The sequence below is a fragment of the Ixodes scapularis genome, unplaced genomic scaffold, assembly GCF_016920785.2.
Source record: "Ixodes scapularis isolate PalLabHiFi unplaced genomic scaffold, ASM1692078v2 PGA_scaffold7__128_contigs__length_106722199, whole genome shotgun sequence".
NCBI classification, from domain to species: Eukaryota; Metazoa; Arthropoda; class Arachnida; order Ixodida; family Ixodidae; genus Ixodes; species Ixodes scapularis.
In genome coordinates, this window is record NW_024609882.1 from 97,136,595 (window position 1) to 97,164,013 (window position 27,419).

At 46.0% G+C, this 27,419-nt stretch overlaps 1 protein-coding gene across 1 annotated transcript in view; it reads right to left on the bottom strand.

Moving 5' to 3' along the window:
• LOC8025667 (RNA cytidine acetyltransferase) overlaps window positions 1–27,419 on the bottom strand; it is a 98,340-nt gene that overhangs the window by 61,990 nt on the left and 8,931 nt on the right. Inside the window, exons 5-10 of the mRNA XM_029989704.4 lie at window positions 25,405–25,581; window positions 22,757–23,080; window positions 20,504–20,742; window positions 18,882–18,973; window positions 14,180–14,327; window positions 4,970–5,183 (exon numbers count right to left, since the gene is read on the bottom strand). Coding sequence (XP_029845564.2) covers window positions 4,970–5,183; window positions 14,180–14,327; window positions 18,882–18,973; window positions 20,504–20,742; window positions 22,757–23,080; window positions 25,405–25,581 — 1,194 coding nt within the window. The remainder of the gene's footprint in view (window positions 1–4,969; window positions 5,184–14,179; window positions 14,328–18,881; window positions 18,974–20,503; window positions 20,743–22,756; window positions 23,081–25,404; window positions 25,582–27,419) is intronic.

Consider the following 27,419-nt stretch of genomic DNA (forward strand, 5'->3'; position numbering starts at 1 on the left):
CCACACCACTCCATTTGCTCTCACTGGTGGTGGTGGCAACTAAAAGGCACCAAGAGCAGATGTGGTGTCTTCTGCTTACACTCAATCTCCTGCATGGCTACGCTGAGTGAGTCCGGGCTTAAGGGGGGACATGGGCCTAAATTTAAATGTTTAAAAAAAAAAAAAAATTCTATTTAATTTTTGAGGTTTTTGGTTTTAGAAACTAATTATACACCCTGACACTAAATTTGATAACCGTACGCCAAATAGTTACGTTGATATAAAATATTTTCTACAGATTGTGAGGCAGTAACAAAGTAAAGAAGTTCAATGTTTGAATGCATTTTTTTTAAGTTCTGCTTTTTGTTGCAAATTTCACGCGAAGGAATCTTTTGTTCGAAGGTAAAAGTATTCTGATACCAGAATCAAGATGTTTCCGAACTGAAATTTACTGGGGAATTGGGCTATCTACTTTATTTTGTTTTAAGAAGAAGTCTTCGTTGGAAAAAAGAAAAAAACATATTTCCAAGAACTGACATAGAACAGATATGCATCTTATATTTTGAGGTGCTCACCGTTCCTGAAATACTTACATTTGAGTTATAAAAACTAGATAACCCGAAGTTCCACATCCCCCACTTCCTATTCTAGCAGTCAAATGGTACTTAATAGCTTCATTTGCATATCATAGATTTCTTAATAAAGAGTGACACATCTTCTTATGCAGGTATGTAAAGTTGTCCTAAAGAGCTGAAAGTTCGCACAATGCAACTACATCTGACGCTAAATCTCCCCCGCAAATTTCATTCCGATCACTTGAGTAGTTCAGCCGCCTCGGTGGCTCCGAGGCGAGAGCGCCGGCCTACGGATCCCCAGGTGGCAGGTTCGAATCCTGGCCGAGGTGCCCGCAATAAGCCTCCGTCAGATTCTTCAGACTGACCTTAATTCCATTACTAACTGGTGTGACGTCTGGAAAATGCACCCTAATGCCAGTAAATGTAAAGTAATGAGAATTTCACGGAAAGCTGCCTGTACTAACTTTCCTCAATACAACATTGGTTCTGTTCTTGAACAGATGACATCGTACAAGTACCTAGGTGTCCATATAACATCTGACCTCTCCTGGCAAACTCACATTAATTTTATTGCTAACAACGCTAATCGCATGCTACGTTACTTACGCCGCAACTTCTCAAGGGCTCCTTCATCATTAAAACTACTACTGTACAAGACCCTCGTTAGATCCAAGCTTGAGTATGCGAGTTCGGTGTGGGACCCAGGCCATGAATTTCTAATTAATCAAATTGAATCCGTACAAAATCGTGGCGCACGTTTTATTTTGTCTAATTTCTCGCGTTTTTCCAGTGTATCATCCACGAAACTAACTTTACATCTTCCGAATCTTTCATTACGTAGAAAATTATCTCGTTTGTCCTTATTTCACAAAATTTATCATCACAACCAGCATCTAAGTGAAGAGCTTTTTTCTGAACCATCGTATGTATCCCATCGAAATGATCATCACCATAAAGTCAACGTTCCTTTCAGTCGCACGAAGCTCTTTTTTGATTCTTTTATCCCAAAAACTACTAATGACTGGAACCACCTGCCCACCTCCATCGCCACAATCACAGACGCTCCTGCATTCAAGTCTGCCATTGAAAACTATTATGTTAACTAATATGTGTGGAATTCTATTTTTTGTACTTTTGTTTTTTCCCCACTCCCTTCTGTAATGCCGTGTGGCCTTGAAGGTATCGAAATAAATAAATAAAAAATAAATAAATCTGACGGAGGCTTATTGCGGAATTTGGACGTGTAACCGAGCTTTCGGTTGCATGTCCAAAGATCCCCAGGCGGTCGAAATTAATCCTCAGTCCTCTGCTGGGGCGTGCCAGATGCCCGTCGTTGGTTTGGCACGTAAGACCCCCAAATTTGACTTGAGTAGTTCAAAAGTTAAATTTCTAGCCAGTGTCACCCCTTAAAACGCTTTCTTCGAGTGTCATTTTGTTACCGACATGTGGACATTGATTGTGAAGCGGGTGAGGAATTGGATATGCTCGCAATACACGAACCAGCAATTGGGGGCGGGACAAGCATGGTCGAAATACAAAGCAGACAAACCCACGTGACGTTCTATAAACAAATGTTGGGTTTAGTTCCTTTTCTGTTTAATCAGGGTGGGATTTTCGATCCTTAGCCATGTGCATATCCCCTTCTACGGGAAAGCTGGACTTGTATGGTGTACTTGCCCGAAGAGTGTTCACTCTCAAGCTAATATGTTTAATGTACTGAAACTATGAATCAATGCTATTTCCATCGAGAGTACGACCATCTGTCTAGGCCGTAATGGTGTGGAGCTATAGCTGTTGGAAAAAAGGAAACAAAAGTTTCACATTTCCACAACATTTGATTTTGCATCGTCGGCTTATCAAAAATGTTTTATTTCATTGTAAATATTTCAGATATTGCAATAAAAATTTGCAGGATTGTGCAGTGTTAGTTGTTGAACCACAATAGATAAAAGTTAAAAACATCTTTTTTTTTTTTCAAAAAAATTGCAAATTTAAAGTGGTGTCCCTCTTTAAGAATTGCGGTAAATAAAAATGGAGCTTGGCAGAAGCTCTTGTCAGTTTTTCTGCAGAACTGCCTCGCGGGAGTTGATAGTCTCTTGTCGCTCAGAAACCCTGAGCAATTGATTGAGCTTTTGATTCCTCTTCGTGGGAAGTGCTGAGGCATAAAGAATTTATATTATTCTATGGATCTGCCTGAGCTTTTGAGAAGAGCATATGATAAAGTGTCAGTCCTCTTCTGGAATTGATGTGGACAGTTCTATGAGCATTTTGGAGTTTTACTTCTAGGCTCACACATCATTTAAAAAGAGGGCGTGTGCATTGGTTTCTCAATTTTTTTGTCGAAGATATTTTTCAACAAGATGGATTGTCACGTCAGTAATTTCCTGGGGTCTGTCTCGATTGGAAGTGTGGTTGTTCGCCAATACGTAGACACTATTTTGATTTGCAATAGAGCATATCAGGCAAAGTGTGTAAGGGAAATGCTATGACTTCACCTTCAGAGGAGAGGCCCCGTGAAGGCAAAATACAGTATTTGGATCTAATCTAGTGTTTAGACAGAGGTCTCTGCTGGAAATACGGCAGAGATTCTGCAAAAGCTTTGTTGGCTGTACATAGACAGTTGTCATCCTAAAATTGAAAAAAGAGCTGTCATTGTGTCTGTGTTCAATACATTGCGTACACTAGATTGAGAGGGTGGTCGAAAAGCAAGTGGGACGTCTTTTGGAAATGGGGTACAGTAAAATCTCGTTATAACAAAGTTGAAGGAGCGGTCCTAATTATTTTGTTATAACCATTAGTTTGTTATAGCCAATGTCCATCTCTCCACTATTAGCAAGCAAGGGGAATTATGATTGCTTTGTTATATCCATTAGTTTGTTACATCCCATTTTGTTATAACGAGGTTTTACTGTATTTGCGAGAAATCATTTCCAGTGCGGTGTCCAAACTGTAGCAAAAGTTCAGCTCGGTTCCTGTAGAAACAAAGCGGTCTTAAAAATATAGTTTTCGAGCCTTCTGTCATGGTGTTCTCATAACATTGAGGCAGTGGCGAACAAGTTTGGTGTAACCTTGGTGAGATTACACACACTAGAGAAGATGACCCCTTTTCCGGGGTCTGTCCTGGGACGTCAGAAGAAACATAGGGACCCAGCTGTAATTTGCCAAGGAAGGGTTGCATGCAATATTCCGTTGTGGGCTCTCGTACATGGGGCAAACAGGTCGCTGTTTAAATGACAGGATCCTGGAGCACTCTGAAATAGCTAAGCATGTGGTAGAGTGTAACAACTGTCAACCTGAATGAGAGAGAATGCAAGTTTTGCACAAAGAGAGGGAGGGAGGAGAGTCCTGAAAGAAACAATGTGAATTATCAGCTCATGTAATTGTATAAGCCAACCTTCCCTCTTTTTCGACAGTGAAATGAAAAGGTTTCTGGGTATGTAGTTGGGTAGCTTTGGTTGTTCACCGAGAGTTTCTGTGAACGTAGGGGTGGCTTTGTTATTTCAACGAGTGTCTCAAGGTTTGCTTCTTCTGTCAATTCTATTCTATCTTAGAGCGCAGCTCTTAGGTGCCCGTTTCCGGCTTGAGCGGCGTCAGCGTCGCCGTCGTTGCCGGTGTGACCCCAAAGGTCATGTGACCCCGCAAGGCCGCGTGACCTTGGGGTCACGTGACCTTGCGGGGAGGGGTCACCTTCACCCCAAGGTCATGTGACCCCCCTCCCCCCCGAAGTCACGCGACCCCCCCCCCCCCCCCCCGAGGTCACGTGACCCCCTCCCCCTGAGGTCAGGTGACCCCCCGGAGCATATTGAAGAATGAGGGGAGAAGGAGAAGGAGGAGGAGGGTTCTACCCTCCCCTTAGTACCGTTCCCTCCTCCTCCTCAAGAGCTGCGCTCCAATTCGGCATTACAGGGAGTTGTAAACGGCTTTCACTTTTTCTCCCGCTCTCACTTCATGGAAGCCTGGTTTGAAAGAAGAGGGGTTGATTTTCTGTTTTAGGAAGATTAGGGGGAGTTGTTTTGGGGGTTTTCCTTTCTGTCGGATCATCTGTCGTTGTTAAGTGTTCCAGATATGTCTTTTCCTGTTGCAAATCTGAAGTTGTGTTTTAAATGGTGCTGCATTTGTCTCCATTTTCTGTGTCCACACATCTCTGGGGTTCTTCGGTGCGATCGGTGCCCAGCTCGCCCGCGCATACTCTCTTATTTCGAATCGTCTCTTTATCAAAATGTGTCGAGCTTACCGAGGAGCAACTGTCTTTAGCTTTGTCCATCTTTGCCGGTTTTGAGCTTTTTCTTGCATAACAAACTTGCCCAAATTTCAACAGAACCATTATCGGTGATTTGACGACACATTGAAGACAAGCGATAAAACGATCGATTGAAAATGGATCGACCAAAAACTCCAGATCGGGGGGGACTCACCTGGAGCACGCAGAGCACCTGCGGCAGGGCCCTCGCATCAGGCTGCACGGGTGGCAGCAGCACGAAGAGGTGGTGGGCGGGGGCGTCCGACAGCATCTGCAGGTCGTTGGGCGAGTTCTTGTAGTGCGAGGCCACACACAGAGACACCACCTGCTGCAGGAAGCTCTCCGAGGCCCGGTGGTAGCTGAACAGGGTGTCCCGGTTCACGTAGAATGTGCCAGGGCGTCAAGGAGCCAAAAGGGGAAGGTGGAACCGCACAAAAAGGCACAAACGTGTGGATAGGGAAGAGAATGACACTCATGAGAATGAGTGAAAGCGCGGGGGCACGGACATAACAATCGTTCCTACGGCGATTTGAACTTGCGCTCAGAATGGTGCGTTTACTACGTCCTCAAAAAGCGGTGCCTCGAATCCTGCCCGACGACGTTGGCAAGTGCCACGTCGTCGCCTGCCGCTATCCTAGTGATGTCGCGGCGGTGGTGGTGGACGCAACGGACGCCCATTCAGCTGCAGGTCCCTTCCCAGCTCGACAGTTAAGGCTGTTATACTTCGACGTTCAGTGCAGAGAACGTAGCGTAGCACAGAACGTAGGCTTTTCATTGGCCGGCGAGCAGCAACACTATATCTGTGACCAATCGGTATCGGTGTCAGCTGCGCTACGCCGCGTTTTCTACGCTCGACGTCGGAGTATAACGGAGCCTTTGATGCAGGCTTTGGCAGCCAGAAGTTGGGATGCCAACGGCAACACTCGTGTCCCTTCTATGTTTGCTGAGAGTTCTAGCACCAACCCCCAGAATGGCAAGGGAAGAGGCTCGAGCAAACAATATGGTAGCGAAAGCGAACGTCGCTTTCGCTACCATATTGGTACCTGTGCAGGCGTAACCGAAAAGTCCCTCCGGGGAAAAAAGCCAGGGTTTAAAGAGACTTGGAAATGCCAAACGTGTCTGAGTGCTAGAGCAAGAACTCGCAGCGCTCTGGAAGATGAACAGTCAAAAGATGAATCGCCAGATGTTCAACAGCAACTGACCCGTATAATGGGTATGTTAACAATACTCGCGCCACTAAAGCAACAAGTGGATGAGCTGGTGGGCATGAAACAAACTGTGATGGACATTGAGAAATCGGTGCAAGCAATGTCCGACAACTACGATGAAGTCTTAATAAAAATGAAAGAGCATGACAGCGAAATAAAAGAACTGAGGAAAAAGGTGAATCAACTAGAACAAGAACGGAAAACGGACGAAACTACCCAACTAAAAAAAGAACTAAACAAATTGGAACAATATGGGCGAAGGAATAATCTTGAAGTGCACGGTCTTGTAGAAACTATCAATGAAAATTTGCTCGAAAAGCTTAACAAAATCGCGGATCTGATAGAAATTCCGCCCCTAACGAAAGATAGCGTAGAGGCAATCCACCGCGTTCCAACTAGGACAAAGAAGACGCCTATGGTGATTGTGCACTTTGTGAACAGAAATGAGCGAAATGCATGGCTTCAAAACAAGCAAAAGTTAAGGTCGGAAGCCGATGATGGCAACGTGTACCTGCAAGAAAACATGACGGCGTCGAACCGGAAGTTGTTCTACGATGTTAGAACAAAGGCGAAGCACCTCAGCTACAAGTTTATTTGGCACAAGGAAGGTTGTTCATACGTGAGAAAACAAGAAGGCGCACCGACAATTCGGATTGAGCATGAAGGCGATCTTGAAAAAATTAAATAGGAACTACCAGCGCTAAACATCTTTGTTTTATTAGTTCTTGCAAAATGAAACCCGAAAGTTTACTTGCCGCGTGGCAGAAAAACAATCTGGGTACGGCTATTGCGACGGCGTTATCTTCAAAAGTCACTTTAACGATGATAAAGACGGGCATTTTTGCAGGATCTTATACGCGAATTTCTATCTTAGGGCGGTCGATGATAATATCCTCTGTTCTTTTTGTTTTTTTATGGCAATTGACGCGTTCGTTCTTCCGCAGGACTTGATAACCTATCTTGGTGCGGATTATATTTCACACATGACCTGTTTCCATTTAAATGTTCGGTCTGCGAAAAGCAAAGCTGTAGACCTTGAGCTACTTTTCGATCAATTTGGTTTTTCTTTCGATGTCATCATGCTTACAGAAACCTGGTACACTGAAGAGACTGACGTATTACAACTCCCTACATACTACTGTTTTTACATAAATCGTAAAGAGAAACGTGGTGGTGGCTTAGCCATTTTGACAAAAAGTATTTCTGGTGAAGTAATAGGTGATTATAGTTGCATCACTCAAGATTATGAAATGATGTGTATACGCAATAACCAGAATATCTTTGCTGTGGTGTACCGACCACCAAACGGCAACATTGAATCGTTTTTAAAATTTTTCGAGTCTTTTTTGGTTTTTGTTAATGAAGAAAAATGTAATGTAATTTGTGGTGGGGACTTTAATATTGATATGAGCGCGGAAACCGTAGCTAAAAAAAGTTTAGATTCGCTAATCAGGACATATGGTTGTGCAAATGTTATTAATAGACCTACACGTGTTACTCTCCAATCTGAAACATTAATTGATTTGTTTATTTCAAACAGCTCAGTCGATTATATAAAAGCTGGCGTCATTGTTTGCGATCTGAGTGACCACCTCCCAATATTCATTTCTCTCAAAAGTGTCCCGAAAAAAAATTGTAGGACAGAGCGGACATTAGTACAAAAAATAACTTTAGATCGACTCAACGCTTTTCAGACCGCTGTTTCAAATACAAATTGGAGCCGGGTACTGTGTGAGGATACTGCTGACGGGGCGTATAACACTTTTATAGAGTTATTTCTTCGACTGTATAAGACATATTTTCCTTTCACTTCTATTAAAACAAACAAGCGCATAAACAAGCCTTGGATAACGAGAGATTTACTCAGTAAAATTGAGATAAAAAACGCCTTATATGGTAAATTCATAAAATCCAAGGACCAGAAGGACCTTAAAGTATTTAAAAACTATCGCAACAACCTGACAAAAGAACTAAAGCGCGCCAGAACGCGTTATCATTTTGATTTGTTCAAGGCCACACAAGGACGCACTGACATCATGTGGAAGCAACTAAATTATCTTCTTTATCGTAATCGCCCCTTCAGTTCAATTGAAAAAATTCTGTGCAATGGTACTGAACTTACTGGATGTTCACTGGCAAATGCTTTTAACGAACATTTTGTAAATATTCTGGGTACTACTGAAACCGAAACTCCTTTGGTTTTAAATGATAAACGAAACAGTGATTCAATATTTTTAGATCCCGTCGTCGACCCAGAAATTATAAGAGTGTTTCTTCAGCTTAAAAATAGTTCTAGTTGTGACGTCGATGGCATCCAGATAAGACCGGTAAAACATGTTATTCATCTGTTAGCACCTGTAATAACTCATATATTTAATATCTCTTTATCTACTGGAATTTTTCCTAAGCGAATGCAGATTTCCAAAGTTTCAGTTTTGCATAAAAAAGGAAATGTAAATGAAATGGGAAACTACAGGCCAATTTCAATATTACTCAGTGTTTTCCAAGGCGCTCGAAAAGGTTATTCATACACGTTTGACTAAATTTTCAAATAAGTATAACTTGATAACTCCATCAAAGTATGGATTTATAAAACACAAGTCGACAGAATCTGCCTTACTTGTTTCAAAAGAATTTATTTTACAAAGCTTTGAAAACAAAAATATGGTTCTTGGAGTCTTTATAGATTTCACCAAGGCGTTTGACTGCCTCAATCATAAAATTTTACTATCTAAATTAGATAATTATGGAATTCGAGGGCACGCTTTACAGCTGATAAGATCTTATCTGAAGCATCGAGCACAATATGTTTATATCAATGGGATTTCTTCCACTATAAAACCTATTCTTTCTGGTGTACCACAGGGTAGTATATTGGGCCCCTTCCTCTTTAACATGTACGTCAATGATATAGTCAATATTAATGTAAGTGCAAAATTTGTAAACTATGCTGATGACACGAGCATACTGTTTTCTGCAGATGATCCTGACCTATTATTCGATATGGCGAATCTGGCCCTGTCTAGGTTACAAACGTGGAGTCATTACAACGCATTACAAATAAATGTAAATAAAACCAAAGCCGTGCTTTTTCGTCCGAAAAATAAACCCGTTACCATTACCAAGGAGATAGTTTTGAATTCAACCAAAATCGAGATTGTGAATTGTTTTAAACTCTTAGGTGTCATGTTTTCTGAAAATATGTCGTGGGAAAGTCATATAAACTCTCTTATTCCAAAGCTATCCCAAACTGTGGGCATGTTAAATCGACATCGTTATATTTTGAACTTTGAACTTTATTTCAGCAACATTATGCCGAGGACACCGGACAAAAAGCTGACAGAAGCTAGCTTGACTGGGTCCGGTGCCCTTGCATGTACAGGGAACACAATCATATTTAAACGATCCTAAATATTTCTACAATATTCAAATCAAACAAATTAAAATGTTCCAATAAAAATTTTAAAATCACCGACATTAGAGAACATTTTTTTTTCTTAATTTAACAACACAAAAAAGTAACCAACAAGCGTTAAATTATTAATATATAATTCTCTATTTTATTCTCACTTAAATTATTGCCATTTAGTTTGGGGAACAACAACTTTAACAAACCTAGAAAAGTTACATGTATTGCAAAAAAAAGCACTGAGGGCTATAGCTGCCGTCTCGTATGATTTTCACACAGCTGGCTTATTTCAAAAATTTCGCGTATTAAACGCGCATGCATTATATGATTACAGGCTTAGCACTAGCCTTAAAGTAGAGCAACTTAAAGACTCAACTTTTTTAACAGATCTTGGAAATTTATCAAAAAATGTTCATAATTACCCTACCCGAGGTGCTGAATGTTGGGAGGTGGCTACACCAAGAACAAACTATGGCAAACAAATGCTTAAATACACTCTCCCCAATTTACTCAATTCGTATAAGACTAAAAGTATAGATTGGGATAAGTTATCCCTAAGAGAAGTAAAATCATCTTTTTTCTCTAGCAGCTGAAGGTACAGTATAGACCACTTACAACGTAACCGCTTATACTGCAGGACCGGGTATAACGCGGTTTTTTTAAACCACCGGTCCACCTGCCATAGAACTCCATGTAATTACATACCGCTTAAAATGCAGGCACGCGAAGGGAAATACCGGTTATAGTGCGGTTTCTGGCACAGCCCGCCGGCCGCGCCGACGACCGGAGCAGCGAGCGCGCTTCCCTGTGCGACACTAGATAACGGCGCTGACGGCGCGAGCAGCAAGCGGCACCAGTGTTGCCAGGTCTACTGATTTATCAGTAGATCTACTGATTTCGTTCCGGGTCTACTGATTCACTGAAAAACAAGAAAATCTACTGACTTTTTTTTAGTAAACATATTAAAAATTGATTATATGGCCCCTTCAGTTCCCAGTGCCGCCCATCAAAGGAAACTCATAATGTCCCAGAATTAAAAACGAAGCACTGGCTAGATGGCCCAGAAGCCCGTCCTATTCGAGTGACGTAGCCGTATATTCATCTATCTATTCACCCAGAGCAGGTTCGGCAGGTTCGACGGTGACATCCGATCAGAGCCATATATGGAGAGAGTTTGGCTAGTCTATATCTCGCCGTAACGGCCCTCTCCCGAGTGAGCCAATCAGCCGCGGCGCAGAGCGAGAGGTGTTTGCGCATGCGCCTGAACTCTCGGCTGCTCCAATACAATCTACTAGAATAGCTCCGAGTTGAGCGGAGAGAGCCGCAATTTTCATTCATTCGTTCGGCGGAATGCATGGGATCGACATCCAAATTTCAATTATTTTCTTTTATTTGGCAGGCTGTGGCAATAAAATGATATAATCCTAATCCTCGGTGGCTTAAAAAGCTAACGAATGAAGTTTCTCCACGTTTGAATGCAAACTTTGGGTCAGGCGAAAAAGAAATAAGCCCGTAGCAGACGACGCGTAGCCTCAACAGTGCTCCGGATTAACAGCGTTGCTTCAAAAACCTTCCAAGGCCCAGTAAGGAAAGATGGCAGCATGCAGAGGACTTCCATTGGACATGTTCGCGCGCACTTGCCGGAGCGTCTTGTTTCGGTTTCGTTTCAATAATAGCGACAGGTGAACGTCGCACTGTCGCCTTCATCTGTGATCCCAAAAGTGCCCTCAGTCTCGATTTCAAAGAATAATCCTCGAAATAGTCAATAATGACTAAAACAAAAACATTTATGGTGCCATTTTATTTTGTCCTTCATATAAAGTTACCCGAGAACTGGTCTTGTTTTTTTCTTTCATTTTTATTTGTGTTTATTACCATGTTTTTTGTTACTCTATAGTATTTCTTCGAAGTGTGTATTAATGGAGATAGCAAAACATGGCAAACCACATATTTCGTGGAATCTACTGATTTTTGTGCAAATCTACTGACTTTTTGGGGATCAATCTGCTCACTTTTTTCTTCTCCATCTGGCAACACTGAGCGGCACTCGCGTGGCAGTTGCTCCAGAGCCGAGTTGCTCGAAGAAGCGGGAAGAAGCGAAAGGCTTCAGTTGCCATAGCGACGGAGGGACGCACGCACGTGTCTGTCACGTGCGTGCGTCCCTCCGCCACCTCCGCTGCGTTGGAAACAAACAACCGCAGCGACAGACCAACCGCAGGTCGAGGAGAAGTGTTGCGCACATGCCGGTCGCGGGTCGGCTGGTTCTATCTGCAAACGCGGCGTCGGTTGTGATCGTCGTCGTAGAGGGCGTTCATCTCATCGTTCCGCGTAAAAGCGCTATCCTTGACTGTGAATTTTCGTTGTGTGTCGCTATGATAACCCAGCACGTACTAGAAGGGAAGATCCACCTACTCGTGCGGCGATGTCGTGGCGGCGCTGTCAAGACGGCAGAAACGCCCGTGTCGTCGTGTTTGTTTACTTCGACTACAGTGGTGATTTCTAAGCATTTGTGTCCTCGAACATCGCCCGGATTTCTTATTTGGCGCATTTCATGCGTGCGCTCAAGTTCAAGGTATTACTGGCGCGTACCGTGTGAAGGATGCGAATTTTCACGCGTTTTCATCTCCGGAGAAAAGTGATTAGGGTTAGCAATCCTGAACGCTCGCAACGTCCGTCCGCAACCCGCGACGCCATTAAAAGGCTGCGCCAGGCAAAAGCTGCTCATTTCTTTCAAAATGTGTAACACACTTGAGACAGAACTGTACTAGTCAGGTGAAATAACGACTTTCCTCAAACTAAGCTTTATTTTTCATCTAACATAAAATAAATTTTTTTCACAAGTGTGAGTTGTCTCATGGCATGTATTTTGGCCTGAAAAATGGATGTTTTGGTTATAGTGCGGTACCGCTTATAGTGCGGATTTTCGCGACTCCCGCGACATACGTTATATGCGGTCTACACTGTAGTTGCCTTTCTTTCTTTGTGATCTTTATAACTAGTTTTTGCATAATTTTATCTCTGCTGTCTGTCCTGCCTCAATGCAAAAAAGGGGAAAAGAAATCTAAAATTTTGTTTTAAAATGTGTGATAGCGACAATCATTGTACAATTTTTTTTCTTTTCTCATCTTGAATATCGTTTTTTCCTGGCTCTGTTGCTGCTTTCTGTAGGCGGTCAGGGAAACGTCAAGCTGTACCTGACAGCTTTTTTCCCTGATCGCCACCATCTTATGGTGGAAAATAAACATTATTATTATTATTATTATTATCCTTTCTTGCCACTTTAAACAAACGTCTGACGTGTGAAAGGATAGGACACACCGGACGGAGATGCCCTCCAGGCAGCATAGTCAAGATGGAACAAAATGGTTACGTATTTACTCGCATAATGAACGCACCCCCCCACAACGGGTACCAATATTTTGGCTTTTTTTTTTTCCCCCGCGTAATGAATGCACCTTTAATTTTCGGCTCCACGAGTCTCGAATTCCGTCCAACTGAGCTAGCCACCAAGTTTACCGAGCCAATTTTCTTTTGCCGCCAAGTGGTCGGGCAAAGACAAGCCAAGCCGCTCTCGTAATGGCTGCAAGGGCGTATTTGCGGAAGTGATCAATTGTAAAACCGAGTGGCGCGAACGCTTGACGAAGCTTGGGTCGAGGAATCGCCGAGCCACAAACATTCTTCGCCTATCGGATGCATTGATGCCAACAAACACGCTCTCGTTTGTGGTTCGCTTTCGGACAGTGAAATCGTGAAAGTGGTCAGGCCTAAGAACGGTCGCATGCTCTCCGTGCTGAGTGAGCCTCGTAGGGCGCATTTCCTTCGGCAAAAAGCACGCTGAAAGCGCCCTAAAAAGGTTCGCAATTTATAAAGCATGGTTACTGAGGCACACTCCCGACCAGTTGCGGATCCACCTCTGTCAGTGGAGATGTGCCACAGTACCTTGCTATGTCATTTTGGCACCTAATATGACATTTGCATGAAGTGTGTAAATGCAAATATTTGAACCCGCGTAATAAATGGGTCCCCTCCCCCCCCCCCGAATATGTGTCAATTTTTCGGAAAAAAAAAAAAGTGTGTTCATTATGCGAGTAAATACGGTACCTTGTCTTCATCCCTCGCTTTGTCTTTCTCCTTCTTGATTCTCTACAAATCATGTTTTCTTGCTTCTCTACGCATATCAAAGCGTCGCCAGCAACATGGTCTCATTGGAACCACCGACTTCTACACCCGCCATTCCGAAGCAGCCGAAATGCAAGGAAGCTTTCCTCTGAATTGTCAATTAACTTTGTGCCAAAAAGTGGCTATAAACGATAAAGGATTAAGCAAATTTCTGGTGCCCATTTTTTTTTTTTTTTTTTTATACTTAATTTGTCAAAAAAGTATTTGTCAAACATTTACGGGCGGTTCTCGGTAAATGGCAAAGAACGTTTGAGCGAGCCAGTTTTGATAAACATTCAATCGCTTTTTTTTGGTTAAAATGTGGGACGTTTTGCCATAGATTGTGCACAGGAGCGGATCTCTCAAAAAATTAATTTTCTCGACCTTGGACGAGAGCAAACGCGATATTCGACCCGGAGGCTGCCAAAGAAGGGAAAGAGCAGAAAATCGACGCACGTAGCAGGCGTCAATTTTTACGGTCCATCTTAGATTAACCCTGGTAACCTGGGACACCCTCTATATGTTAAGCGGCCGAGAAAGCAGACAAAAAGCGGGGGCCAACAGAGCGGGGGCTTTCCCAGCAGCATGGTGGAGGGCGTGTAAAGGATATAGCTGGCAGTCCCCAGGGGGCGGGCAGCCGCTGGCGGGCGGCACGTTGGCGTCCAGGCAGAGCAGCCGGTTGAGCCAGGCCTCCACGGGGTCCCCGGGACGGTAGCGGATCGACTCGGAGAGCGACACCTCGTGCAGCACGCGGCCCCCTGGGGACGGGGGACAGTCAGGAAACGCCCCTTTTCTCCAAAAGGTCCGAGGCGTCAGCCTACGGGGCCCGCCAGGGCGTGCCATGGGCCTCGGCACCGAAACAAACCTCTTCCGACACGAGTTCTATGCACACGCGAACTCACCGGAGGCGACTTGGAGGCGAACGCTAGTAAAAGTATGTACACCTTCCAAATCAACACTGTTGAAATTCGGAACACTATCGCGAGCAACGTTCTTTGGTCTATTACAGGGGTGGCCAAACCGCGGCTCGCGAGCCGCATGCGGCTCTTTGCTGGTCCAAGTGCAGCTTGCGGATCCCTCGTAAGGGGACACCCCCCCCCCTCCCCTCCTTCGCCCCTTTCTGCATTTCCCCAGGAAAAAAAAAGAAAGGATTTCAGAATAAAGCACACTGCAGCTTGCAGTTTGCCAGCCTTATACTCCCATACGTACAGTCGTACAGCCTTGCGCCCCCATACGTACAGTCAGACTCTGAACAAAAGTTATGTTTGCCCCCTTCCCCCTTCCCCCCCCCCCCCCCCCCCCCTGCGGCTCTTAGAAGCTCCGTAGTTTTGTTTGCGGCTCTTAGGCCAGGCCAGCCTGGCCACCCCTGGTCTATTAGTTGGCAAGCTCGACGGAAGAGCGTCCTTCAAAACGTCTTCACTGTTGCCTGCTCACGTGCAGGCAACGGGCGGATAGCGTTCCTAATGCCGCCAGGCAATGAAAAATACCACGGGCAACGAAACATCAAATTTTCCTCGACCATTGCGATAAACCCAGAAAGCACAGAATGTAATGTGTCGTGCGTGTAATACGCGTGCGTTATGATATGCTATGCTTGGTTGCGAGAAGTTTTGGGTGGTTTCGGATGCGCCTCACACACGACATCCAGGTTCATCAGAAGGATGGAGGAAAGTTTAAATATTTATTCATTATTTATTTTATTTATTTGATACGTGCCCACAAACAGCATGACGCCTTTAGCAGGTTGTTGCGGGAGTAGAACGTGCCACAAGCATGTTGTGATGAGAAGCTTTTTGTGGGTGCGTGTAGGGTCTTGAATTTTTAGTGCTCTTGGATTGCAAGGAGCCCCCTTCTTGTAACTGAAGTAATTGCGAGGATAGGAGGTTTATTGGACCCTTTACTCCAACAACAGACTTTTGTCCGAATATCTGACGCTGTATGTCCACTTTGCGGTCCTTTGGTACGTCATGATTCACCCCGTGATGTCGAGAGTCCACGTGCAGACCTACGCCTTGTCTGCAACCAGTTGCGTGCGCCTACGGTCGCCTACAAACGAAGTACGCTGGACCCTCGTTACATGGGCACTCTCAACTGTCGGTGAGCCAACGATAGTCAATCGCGATCGACCACAGTTGCACGACAGCGCTGTCATTGGGCCACCAACGACCAGTGAACTCAAATGAGCTTCCCTATCTCAGTTGACAACCCCCCTCGACACACAAAAAAACAGCATTCACACTGCTGGAATTGCAACTGTTTAATGTTCCCCTTTTTCTTTTTCTCTTTTTGAGTAATTAATATTTTCTTTCTCTTTTATCGCGTAACTCATATTTTCTTTTTCTCTTAGCTGCTTTTCAATGTCTGCTTTTCAGGATGAGGCAGTTTCGCATTCTTCCTTTTATCCTTGCTCAGACGCCGTAACTCCCCGCAGGAACGCTTCCTCCTTGTGGCACAATGCAACTGAAGGGGCACTGACACATTCCTCCCCTTGCCCTTCATGGCAAGGTCCTCCAAACTGGTCTATCGTAAGCCAAGCTGATAGGTCAAGCTCATGAACCAAGCTGATGAACCAAACTGATGAACCAGCTGATGGACCACGCTGGTCCATCAATAGTTATTCTAGTGTACACTGGCGCTAGTGTGCTGTTGCAAATTAAAGCAGATAGCAACCAGTCGAAAACTGACTTCCAGCAATGCATTTCTATGGGGACAAGTAGTAAATTTTCTCCGTACGCTCGGTAATAAGAGAAAATATCTCGACTAATTCGTACGTACTAGGTAGCTTGGAACATTTCTCAGTCAGGCAGACGAAATAACTGGTCAGTCACGGCGTTTGTCTTTTTAATTCATTGCATTAAAACACTGTTAAAACAGCTTCGTACATGTATTTATGTGCACTGTCCGACACTGTTGGCGCAAACACGACGTCGGCGCTTTTCGGCATGAGGGATACACGTGCTGAACGAACGAAGGACACCTGGAAAACTAAGAGAGACGGCAAGAACTATGCAGTAACACTGGATCAGTAACTCCCTGTGCATGTATGATTGAAATAAATTGAAGGTCACGTAATATAGTCCGATTTTCAATATGTACGGCTTTATTCTTTCTGCTCAGTGAGAAGGTGCTTGTTCTACGTTCAAAACATCACTCGCATGCTCGAAATCTTTGAGAAGAAGTGCCTATGAAAGCTGCCCGGCAAAGAATACAATACAAAGAGACACCTTTCGTAGCCACATAGTTTATTCTTTACGTTTTGAATGTTTTTAACCGCTTGTAAAGATGAAAGACAGAGTCATTTTCGTGTCGTGCACCATGAGAGTGCACGACAGGAGAGCATGTGACAGGAGAGTACCGCCACAAGAGAGCGCATGTGCACGCCTTGGGAATGATCGATATTGGAGGGCTTTGTGCTCGTGGATGTTGTCTTCGATATGTTCAAGGCTGGTGGACACTGAGGTACCAATGAACAGGAAAATATGTTGGGCAATAAACTGAAAGTCTCAATTTACCCCTTTAATTTACGGCTGTATGGTTCATGCTGCAATTGCAAATACCACCTTTTTATAGCGTGGTTGGTAGGGGGTTCCAGAAGAAATGTCCCCGCAAAAAAGGTCCCCAGGTGTAAAGTAGGAACAAATGTCACCAGGGGTTTCCCCGATTCTCAAGGCTTTCAGGAGGTCTGGTCATTTTCCGGTCCAAGTGACCTGACCCACTTGGAGGTAGAAAAGAAGGCTAAAAACCACTCTAAAAGTGAAACCGCAGGTATGGAGGCATGGTCAGTCACAGCCTACCAACAGTAGGCAATCGGCGCCTTGCACTCCGAGGTATCGACCGTGACCACGAAGATGTGATAGGACCGGGTCGGGTGCTTCCCCCAAGAAGAGGTGCAAGTCGACACTCGTCAAAATGCAATGCCATCTTGCAACGCCATGTGAAATAAACCTTTATAGCACATTCAGCCAGAATGCGATTATTGGGTTGTGTTCATTTCGAGTTTGCGAAAATTTTATTTTTTAGACTTTTCACAGGTCTGCATGGTCAACCAATAATATGGCGTAAAGTGTTTAATCCGAGAAAATATGTGTTCAAAGACCTAAACATCGATCATTCCCAAAGCGTGCACGTGCGCTCTCGTGTCGTACAGCCCTGTGGAACACAGGTTTGGGCCTAAAATATAGTTAAGTTGAACATCATTCATTGATGAAGAAAAATGTGCTAACTAAAGCAATTCCACTTTTAGAATGTTAATAAAGGTACATACTATTCGGTACGACCCAAATAACCAAAGTGCTCTGTGTCATTTTCCGGTGAAGAGAAAAAACGCACGCGCATTTTCCCATAGGAATGCGCAAGGGTACCGCAAAAGTAGACTGGTTGCTGTCTGCTTCAATTTGCATCCCCGGAAGTAGCGTAGGCACTAGTGCCAGTTAAATCTCTAGTGTTTATTATAATAACTCTATAGCTCCATCAGCAGGCCCATCGTAAGCAATGAACCAACTAGCCCAGCTTAAACCCAGTCATTCTTCCAGGCAACCGCAGTTGGTGAGGTTGTCTGTTTGACACAAGGCCAACGGGTAAATAAAGATTCACTGGAACGCCGCAGAGAGAAGTTCGTAAAGCGTCCCATTTCGCGCCCCGTGTTCGTGGCGCCGTCCACGCCATGCAGCAACACCGCCTCAACCCACATTGACAGCACGCTGCGCACAAACCTGCACCTATGGATGCACCCAAGGAAGTTGCGCAAGAGCCTGCTCCTTGCAATTGAGCACGCAACTGACAAGGTGCCCGACTTAGCCCAATGCCGAGGCATTTGTCGATGCGATCGTCTTTCGTCGGCTTTCCCGCTTCCCCAGCGTTGCTTCTTCCGCTCATTCGCTCGCTCGTTGTGCCTGGTTGGTTTTCTAGTTTGTTGTCGACTCCTTTTTTTTTTTTACTAACAAAAAGAACATAGCGGCTTTAGGAATGTGCTTTTACGGAACAAATGCTTGCGCTGTATGCATATGCAAGCAACAGACTTTGCAATAGTAAAACTTTTTTCACAAACATTTCTCGTAGTATAAAACAATGAAGCTAATGAGAGTTTTGAGTTGAATGTATCTCCCGTGCAGTCGTGCTAGATACCTCCAGAAAAATGGGCTTATTTTAGATTTTTTAAGATTTGCGCGTACCCACTGAGACGTGGCCCACCCCACCTTTTTTATGAATTTTGGGTGGCAGGGGGCGTGGGCGACGACGGGGGTATTACGGTACTTGTTAAACCGGCAAGACTAGAAGGGCGCCATTGCTTTGTTGGCGCAGCAGTGACTCACCGCTGGAGGACTTTCCAGCGTCCCCGGCCGCAGACTGCTGCCGGAGCTGCTGGATGAGCTTGAGGGAGAGGGAGCGGCCCGTGCCTTCGTACCTGCAACAGAGGGCCCTCTCAGCCGCCGAGACAACACTCGCACGAGAACGGCAAAGAGGAGTTTTAGTCGTCCTGCCTCTGGCACGAGTTTCCAACCTTCGACCGCACGTCGGCGTCTCATGGGCCTCGAGCGTGCTCACACAGCTACAGCGTGGTGAAGGCGGAGAGCGAGTGCCAGAGACCGGGCATTCAAAAAAGAAGCCCCCCATTTTCATCTTGTAGGTGACCATAGTCCCGCCAATACGAGCAACCGAGCACGGTCGTCCGCATCTTTTACCTCCGTCCCCGACAGGGGACTCTCTCGAGCGGCGTCCGTTTCGTACCCTGCGTGTCGTAAACGAAAGAACCCCCGGACAGATGGCAAACCGTAAAGGCGAAGGCCGGTGCACCGCCAAACTGTCGTGGGAAGCGAGCGTCGCTGGTATTTCGCTTTCTAGAGCATTCCAAATGCGAGCGGCTTCGGGAAAACCCTCGAAGCGCACGGCGCCCGCGTCTACCGCATCCAATTCTCTCGCGCCGCCGGAGAGTTTTCTGTGGAAACTAATTCCCGATCGACGGCCGTTTTGTCCCATTCCCTGCGACGCGTCATTGCGAGACCTCGGGGTTTGACAGGGTTAGCAACCCCGAGTCAGTGATGATGCCCGTTGCGTCGTTCCGCACTTTCACGTAGGCTAGTCAAATCAATTACGGCATTCATAAAAGCGATAACGGTAGTCTCTACTCCCAAACAAGCTGGTTGTGTTCATTGCTCCCCCACTTCCACGCTCATTCTTTCATTTGTTTAGATAATGTAGTTGGCTTGGTTGGGTTAGGCCGAACTGAACACTGCGCCGAAAAACGGGGACAATGCCGAGGCAGCCGCGGGATTCTTTTGACCTTCAGATGAGTTTTAAAATTCTAGCTGTAGTTTTCTGAGGCTGGGAAGGATGTTGAATATTTAATGCTGTCCAGATTAAAGAAACACTTTTGTGAAGACGTCGTCCCTATCGCACGATTTAACTCGAAAAACGCAGCCGCAAAACACTCGACACGAAAACAAACATCCACAAAGGCACAGAGGCTGTGCTGCCCAGAGGACAAAAAAATAGCGGACCTTCCCGGTGGATCGCGTGGCAACTCGCATTGCGTTGGCCAACTGTCGGGAACATTGTCCGACCACACCCGGTTTGGTTTGCCAATCGATATGGGCATCTTTTCCGGAGTAACAGGGACTGACTGGCTCCAAAAATGGGGACTGACTAGAAATGCAAGTAAGATTAGCCACATTCGCGCACTTTGGAAAATGCACGTATAAGGTGGTTTCTGGGGACGGTCGCATTAAGTGAGAATAATTAAAATGATGGGCAGATTCAGCAGAGCGCCATGCACTTTCTCTCCATGGAACCGGCCACGCGACCCGAAAATCCTTCAAGCGGCTATAGGACTTGTCAAGCGAGACAGGCGCAGCAATCTGCAAGCCGGCCCAGACGGTGCGCCAATTTTGTCGGCAGCCAACAACGGCCCGCCCATTGCGGAGACAACTTTCCTCACCCGTTGACGGTGGAGGAGAGGAAGACGAGGTAGGGCCCGAGCAGTTTCTGGACCAGGGGCAGGGGGATGGCCGCCGCCTCGTCCACCACCAGAAGCTCCGCCTGGCCCAGCAGGTGCGAGTCCCCAGGGTGCACCCACTGCACCACCTGCCGGTGCTCCTCGTGAAACACCGTCACCCGCACCACCGCCTTGTTCAGTTCCGGCTGGCTCGACTGCACCACCTCGTAATCCTGGTGCTCCTGCGGTCCACAGACGAGGGTCCACGCTTCGTTCCAGTGCAACTCGGCAGACGGAGAATGCACCGGCGAGTTGGTCCGAGAATCGGAGCGAGGACCGCGTCGAGGCACCACCATTTGAGTACAGTCCTCTTGCGGAGAAAAGTCACGCATTCCGCTCCGTCACTCCGACTGACTCGCTGGGGCAGTGCCTTTCACCTTCGGTGGAGTTAACCCTTTAGCCCCCCAGGCCCAACCTGTACTCGTCATTAGAGTTTGTACCAATATTGCCAATGACAAGCCACACCCGTCCACACCGACGCCGTGCCGCTCTCTGCGCCAAAGATGAGTTACTATCGGTAATTGGTTTTGGTTTCTGTTTTCAAGACCAGGGGGCAGTAGAAGTCCAGAAAAAAATTGTAGCTCGTGCCTTTGCTGCATGTTTAGCCTGACAACAGTCAATGGCCTGGCAACGGTGATTTGAAAATGGTGGCAGGCACGAGGAATGCCGGTGATGGCGATGTCCCCTGGAAAAGAGCTGTTTCTTGCAGTTGTTCGGACAGCAGCGATGCTGAAGACCTCGAATTTGCCTCCCAGAGCGATTCTGACATTGCTCGTGAATATGAGACGGCTTCGGATGACAAGAGCAACAGCGGCCACAATGACGAGCTAGGTAGTGCCCGTGACTTGCGCGTCAGCGCGTCAACATTGAAAACCCGCTGCCAAAATGAAGCAACGTCTACGCACTTGACTGTAACGGCATGTCGGTTCAAATAAATACGGCCTGTTTCAATACACTGTCTTACTCTCGCATGCATTAAGAGAAAGCTGCCCTTAAAAGCCACTTGTTTTTTAAAGATGTTTGCGTTAATTTCAACCAGAAATCGATCCGATGGAGTAAGACGTTTTTATAATCAGAAAAACAAAAAACAATTATGACTACATAAAAATATTTTGAGAGATTGCATGCTTTTTTTTTTAATAATTTGAAGATTAAGGATTAAGTCAACACGCAGTATGGTTAACGAGTGCACACTGCTACCGTAAAATGCGTGGGGAAACTATTTCGTCGGACGGACCGTTCTTATTCCAATAAACTGAAAAGTTTACAATTCTCGACCCTTAAAAAATATGTCCAGCTATAGTTGGTTGTGGGTTAAGAAAAATTGGGGCGAGCAGCTCCCACAAAGCTCTCCGCTCGCCCACGATGGCCGGTTTCCTCAACTCCAGCATTTGCTACACAAAGGTGGAAAGAGGGATTTGCAGGAAAAGCTCAATCATGCTTCTTAACCTGCAACAGCCTTTAGTTGTACCTCTCCGCTCGATCGTGACACCAGAGTTCGAGAAATACTAGAACATTTAGATCAGTAAAACGAGCTGCCCGGCCCACGTCATAGGGAAGCTACGTCACCTTCCCGCACCTATGCCGTTAGTAACGAGACTCCAACTGAATCGGCCGCACGGTAACCGACGCCACTATGGCAAACAGGCATTTGCCTGGAGCGACGATAATTAACCTGAAACTGGGACAAATAGAAAGACCGTCGTCGACGTAGATGTTCTTTAACCGACGCGTTTTCACCGCAACCTTGGCTGAAGTAGTCGTGTTCGGTGCGACCAGAACGGGTGCGTCGGTCGGCAAGGCGACCGTAGCCAGCGGAAACCAGCGCTACGGCGCCCAAAGGGCGTCTTCGACTGGGACATTTAGCGTTTTCCTCTATCCATACGTCCAAAGCAGTACCCAGATGGCAACAAATGACGCCTCAAAAGCCGGAGTGTCAAGCTTTCGGATGTCGCATTCCTCGTGATTGGTTGTATAAGTTCCGGCAAAACGCATGGGCAAACACGAGTGTCACGGTCGTTACGGTGTCCTCATCCACGGCTGCCGAAGCCAGGGTCGCGACCTGAGACGAGATGACACTCTCATGACGTCGACGTCATTGGGCAGACATCGAGGGACCACTTTGTTGGATGCGGCAAACACGCCCGTCAGATCGTACTCGCGTCATACCCGCATGACTTGCGCCGTGCCACCCACCTCGTACTTGAGCGCGTCAAAGCCTTTGAGCACGAACTCGAAGAGGGTCTTGAGGTTCTCCGGACTGGGGGCCGTCACGAAGACGTTGGAGTAGCCGAAGGCCACGGCCGCGGCCACGGCCAGGCCCAGGGCGGCAGACTTGCCCCGGCCCCTGGCGGCCGTCACGGCCACCGTGGTGCGGAAGGTCTTCTCCGCGACGGCGTCCACGCACTTGAGCAGGGCCCGGGCCTGGTCGCAGGTGCTGCACACGGCCACCAGGGCCCCCAGGGGCTGGCTGTCCTCCAGGGACGCCCGCAGGGACGCCAGCTCAGACGCCTCCGGGTCCTGCGGAAGGCGGCAAGTCGTCAGCACCCACGTCGGTAGTCCCCGGAGAAAGACCCAGAAAGAGAGCGATCGAAGAGTGGAGAAAGAAAGCGGACAGCAGGTTGGCTGCATTCGTTCTGGTGTGGCGAGCTGAAGTTGTTAAATCGCTCGTAGAGTTTATTTTTTCTTGTATGACGCATGCTACTTCTGTTTTTTTGCGAAGCGAGCTAAAAGAAAAATAGGCACAGACCTTATGGGTATGTTTTGTTGCTTTTTCGTGTATGTTCAGGTTGCGATACCATGGCGGCCATCTTGAAGAAGCCATTAGTTGAACCACCGGGGCGGAGTTTCCTATTCGTACGAGCGAATGGTGTGGAACGCCGCGTGCCAATTTTGAACCAGGCTTTTCTGGCACCTGTAGCCTCGAGTTTCCTTCTCCCTTCTTACTTTCACCCAATCGTCTGCTTGCGCGACCCGCGTACGTTCATTGTTGAGAGCATGGTTGAGAGGACAATGTCCCGGGAAAAGACGCCCTGCACTTCCTGTCACCACTGCCTTTACTTGCACACTCTGTCCATTGGCGATTCATTTTTGGTTTCTTTTTACCGCAGTAGCTTCATCGGGTTTTGAGAATATTGAAACTTTCTAATATTTTCTAGAATCCTGCTCATCGTACTGCTGCACTACAGTTCTATCAATGCACTGCGCCGTGGCTCGAGATATAGGACTGAGTGGCTACATTCTTATTTTGTGTGTAATGCCAGCATAATCTGCCTTTGCTGCGAAAGGGTCAAAAGAATGGTAGGATCGGCAGCAACAACTATTTCCATACCCAATGATGATGAAATGCTCAAGTACGGAAAACGACACAAATCTAAAAGAAATCGCTTAGGCAGAACAAAAAATTTGCTTAATAGCATGTGCAGTACGCGTAAGTACACTCGCTGCACGCTCCTTCGTGCTTGGATAATTTAGCAAAACATACATTTGTTCCTCTAATCGTAATAAATTCGTCCCAATGGCCATTCGAATCTGTACAAAAACAAATATTCTAAAATTCGCACCCCAATTTACAAACTTGTATGGCTGGACATACACACAAGCAAACTGTTTAAAGGGAAGATGGGGCACTTCTACATTTGAGAAAAAACGCTTGAATTGCGTTCATTTGGCTTTTAGAATAATAGATATCAAAATTATATTTCAATGCGACGCGCCGGAGAGCCGTACGAGCAATTTCAATATAGGACTGAAGCCCCGCCTCCCTAGCCTTGGCAAGCCAAAAGATCCGTCGATGACGTCACGTACAGCGACTATCTTTCGCGTTTTTCTTGCGTTTAAGAATACTTACGCAGCAAATGGTTTGGGTATTCGGGTTCACGGGGTAAAAATACACTAGAACTCACTTCTAACTCATTTTTTCCAAGAAGCTCCGTAGCTTCCCTTTAACTCTCTAACAAAAAAAACAAAAAAAAACTCGAACACGACCAAAAATATTGCACGGGATAAACAACACTCAAAATACAGTAGGAAAGTTTGGCTCGGTTAGTATAAATGTCCAGTCTGTTCGCTTTGGTGAAGAAGAAAAGCAATATCTTTTTTTTTACCATTCGGGTAATTCGCAAAAGCTAAACAACATAATTTTCGTGAAAGCCTACTCAGTAGTCACTATCAGAAACCAATTCTAAGTGCAAAAATGAAGAATGTAGTCACTATATATGCAGTAATTTGATAACAGGAACAAAATTCAATGAAACGTTGTCAGGCGATTTGATGAGATGGTGTTCTATGAAACGGCATTCAATGAAATTTTTACTATTCTATGAAACGTCTTCAATGAAATCGCGTTTCATTGAGCAACAATTGCTGAGCTCTTCCGAGCCGCAATATTTCGTGCATAAAATGAGAATCAACAATTCCAACGCAAAAAAGAGCACAGAGACTCCTCCCGACACAGACGACATCGCACTTCAATGGCCTGTTTATGGGCGACGGCGAGCTTCTTGCTCCATCGCGAATGAGCGGCGCCGGTGGTATCCGCTAGGGGCGCTCCGGTTTGTTTGTAACTCTGAGTTGATGTATTTCTTACGCCGTGGGCGCGTACGACCCGCGACTGCCATCCCCCATCGTCGCCAGAGTTGCCCCCATGACTGGCACTCGCAAGGTCCTCCGTGGGTCTTCTAACACCTTTCGAATGAGAAGACTTTGTGAGTCCTTCTCTCGTTTTTCGACCACGTCGAAAGAACGGAGGGGGCACTCATCCGGGCATGGAGAGCACCTTTTGGCCCTTATTCCCCGACCGTCGTCTCTCTCTCAATTGGCACCCAAGTGGCCCCAAGACTTGCCTGGGGCGCCCGAGGGACCGGGGCGATGCCGGCAGCCGACGTGGACACGGGCAGGATGTTGAGCCGGTCGTCCACCACCAGGCAGGCCTCGCACGAGCTCAGCGACAGGATGAAGCGCTCGTTGAAGCGCCCCACCACCTCCTGGTGTGCCTCCGTGCGGTACCTCGCGTGCACGTCCTGCAAAGTGGCAGCCGGGCAGTGTGTGCGGATTGTTCTCCCAACCACTCCGTCAGGGTCACCCATTTGCAATACAAGCTTTTAAAAGTGACTCCTTTCTGGTTCAAGTCGATAGGTTAACAAAAGCGGGTTTCCCGAAACTTGTCATGGGGGGTAGCGGAGTACACTTTTAAAATTATTCGGGAATCCCTTTAGCATACTTGACAACGCTAGACAAAAACCTGCTTCTCCACCGGTGGTAATACCATATTTGCGCAGCTTCTCCCACAGGATTAAAAAAGTGGCTGTTAAATACCAAGTCCCTATAGTCTTTTCAGCACCTTCCAAGTTATCTTGTTTGTCCGCTTCCATTGAGAGAGCAGGACTTCAACATGTAGGGTGTGGGATAAACCATCGCATCAAATATGTAACTTGTGCTGTGGGGGTCATGTATAAGATACCCTTTTCCTGTGGTAAAGTGTGTATTGGGCAGACGTGCAGATGTATTAATGTTAGAGCACGGGAGCATTCTCTGTCTTTGAGGTCTTTACCTTCAGGTCACCTAGCCGTTCATTGCAATAGGTGCGGCTGTTCTCCTCAGCTAGGTGACATTGAAACATTCACAAAAAATGGCTAGGGAAATTCATGAAGCTTTTTACATTTGACAACACGGTCCCGATCTATGCGCAAGTTCAGAGTCAGTTGCGTTATCCAGTGAAGAGTTTGAGTTTGTTTGGAGTTTAGGCGTGTTCGTTTAATACTTTCTTTCTGATTCCGTGGAAGCGATCCTATAGCTACAAGTGCGCACATGCAGCCTAAAAACGGTGCCCCCACACCACGAGGCCGCGTGCAAGACAGGTACGCACAAAGCTTTGGGGCTCGCGCTGTACTTTTGGCTTTGCTCAGACCAGAGTTGGAACAATGCTTAGTTATATGTTTCTCCACTACTTATTTTCCTTCTTCATCTGTTTTTCGTAATGGCATACTTTCTGTTAGAAACTCTTCGGACGGCACATGACAGTGAGGATATCCAACATGTTGGATTCTTCTTTTTATTTCTTTGTCTTCTCATGTTGATGTGTTTTAAGAAGACAAAAAAGAGAGTAAGCCGTGAATCAGCGCTGTGTCTGTGTCCCTTCTTCTACTTGTCCTTGTGTTTGTTTGCGCTCTTTTATTTATATGTTTACAATGCACCACCGACTAGCCCACCTCCAGACATTACCTTCGCTAGACCTTCACCGTATCTCACGCCTCCAAACAAAGACCATTAAATCGGAAAACTATGGTGCGCGCACCGTAGTTCTTCTGAAGCCTTACAACCCGCTCTTGACTGTTGCCGAGTGCTCTGGTTTAGAACGTTCCTGAATGTATCCGGCGTATAAAATCGGCAGTAACGCGCAGCTTCGAGACAGTCACCCCTCTGTTGCTGACACATGACGCTCGATACCTGCCTTTTTAGTTGGTAGGTGCAAGTTTTCCTCATTAAACATTCATGTTGAGTTTCACATATGTAAAAAATTTTTTATTCGTGACAATAACCTGTCCTGCATGGATGCTTTGAATCAATTATGTTGTAAATAATGTGAATCACACGCTACGTTATCTCCGGAAAATATTTTTATCTGTTGCACCCATTTCATTAAAATTACTACTTTATAAAAGATTAGTACACACTAAATTAGAATATGCGGCTTGCATCTGGGCTCCATGTCATGAATAGCTTATTTCACGATTGAAATCTCTTCAAAATCACTTATCTCGTTTTACGCTTTCCAACTGCCATCGTACATCTAGCATGACTGCCATGAGATCAAGCTTATCATTACCTCTCCTTTCACAACTAACAGCACCTCATTATG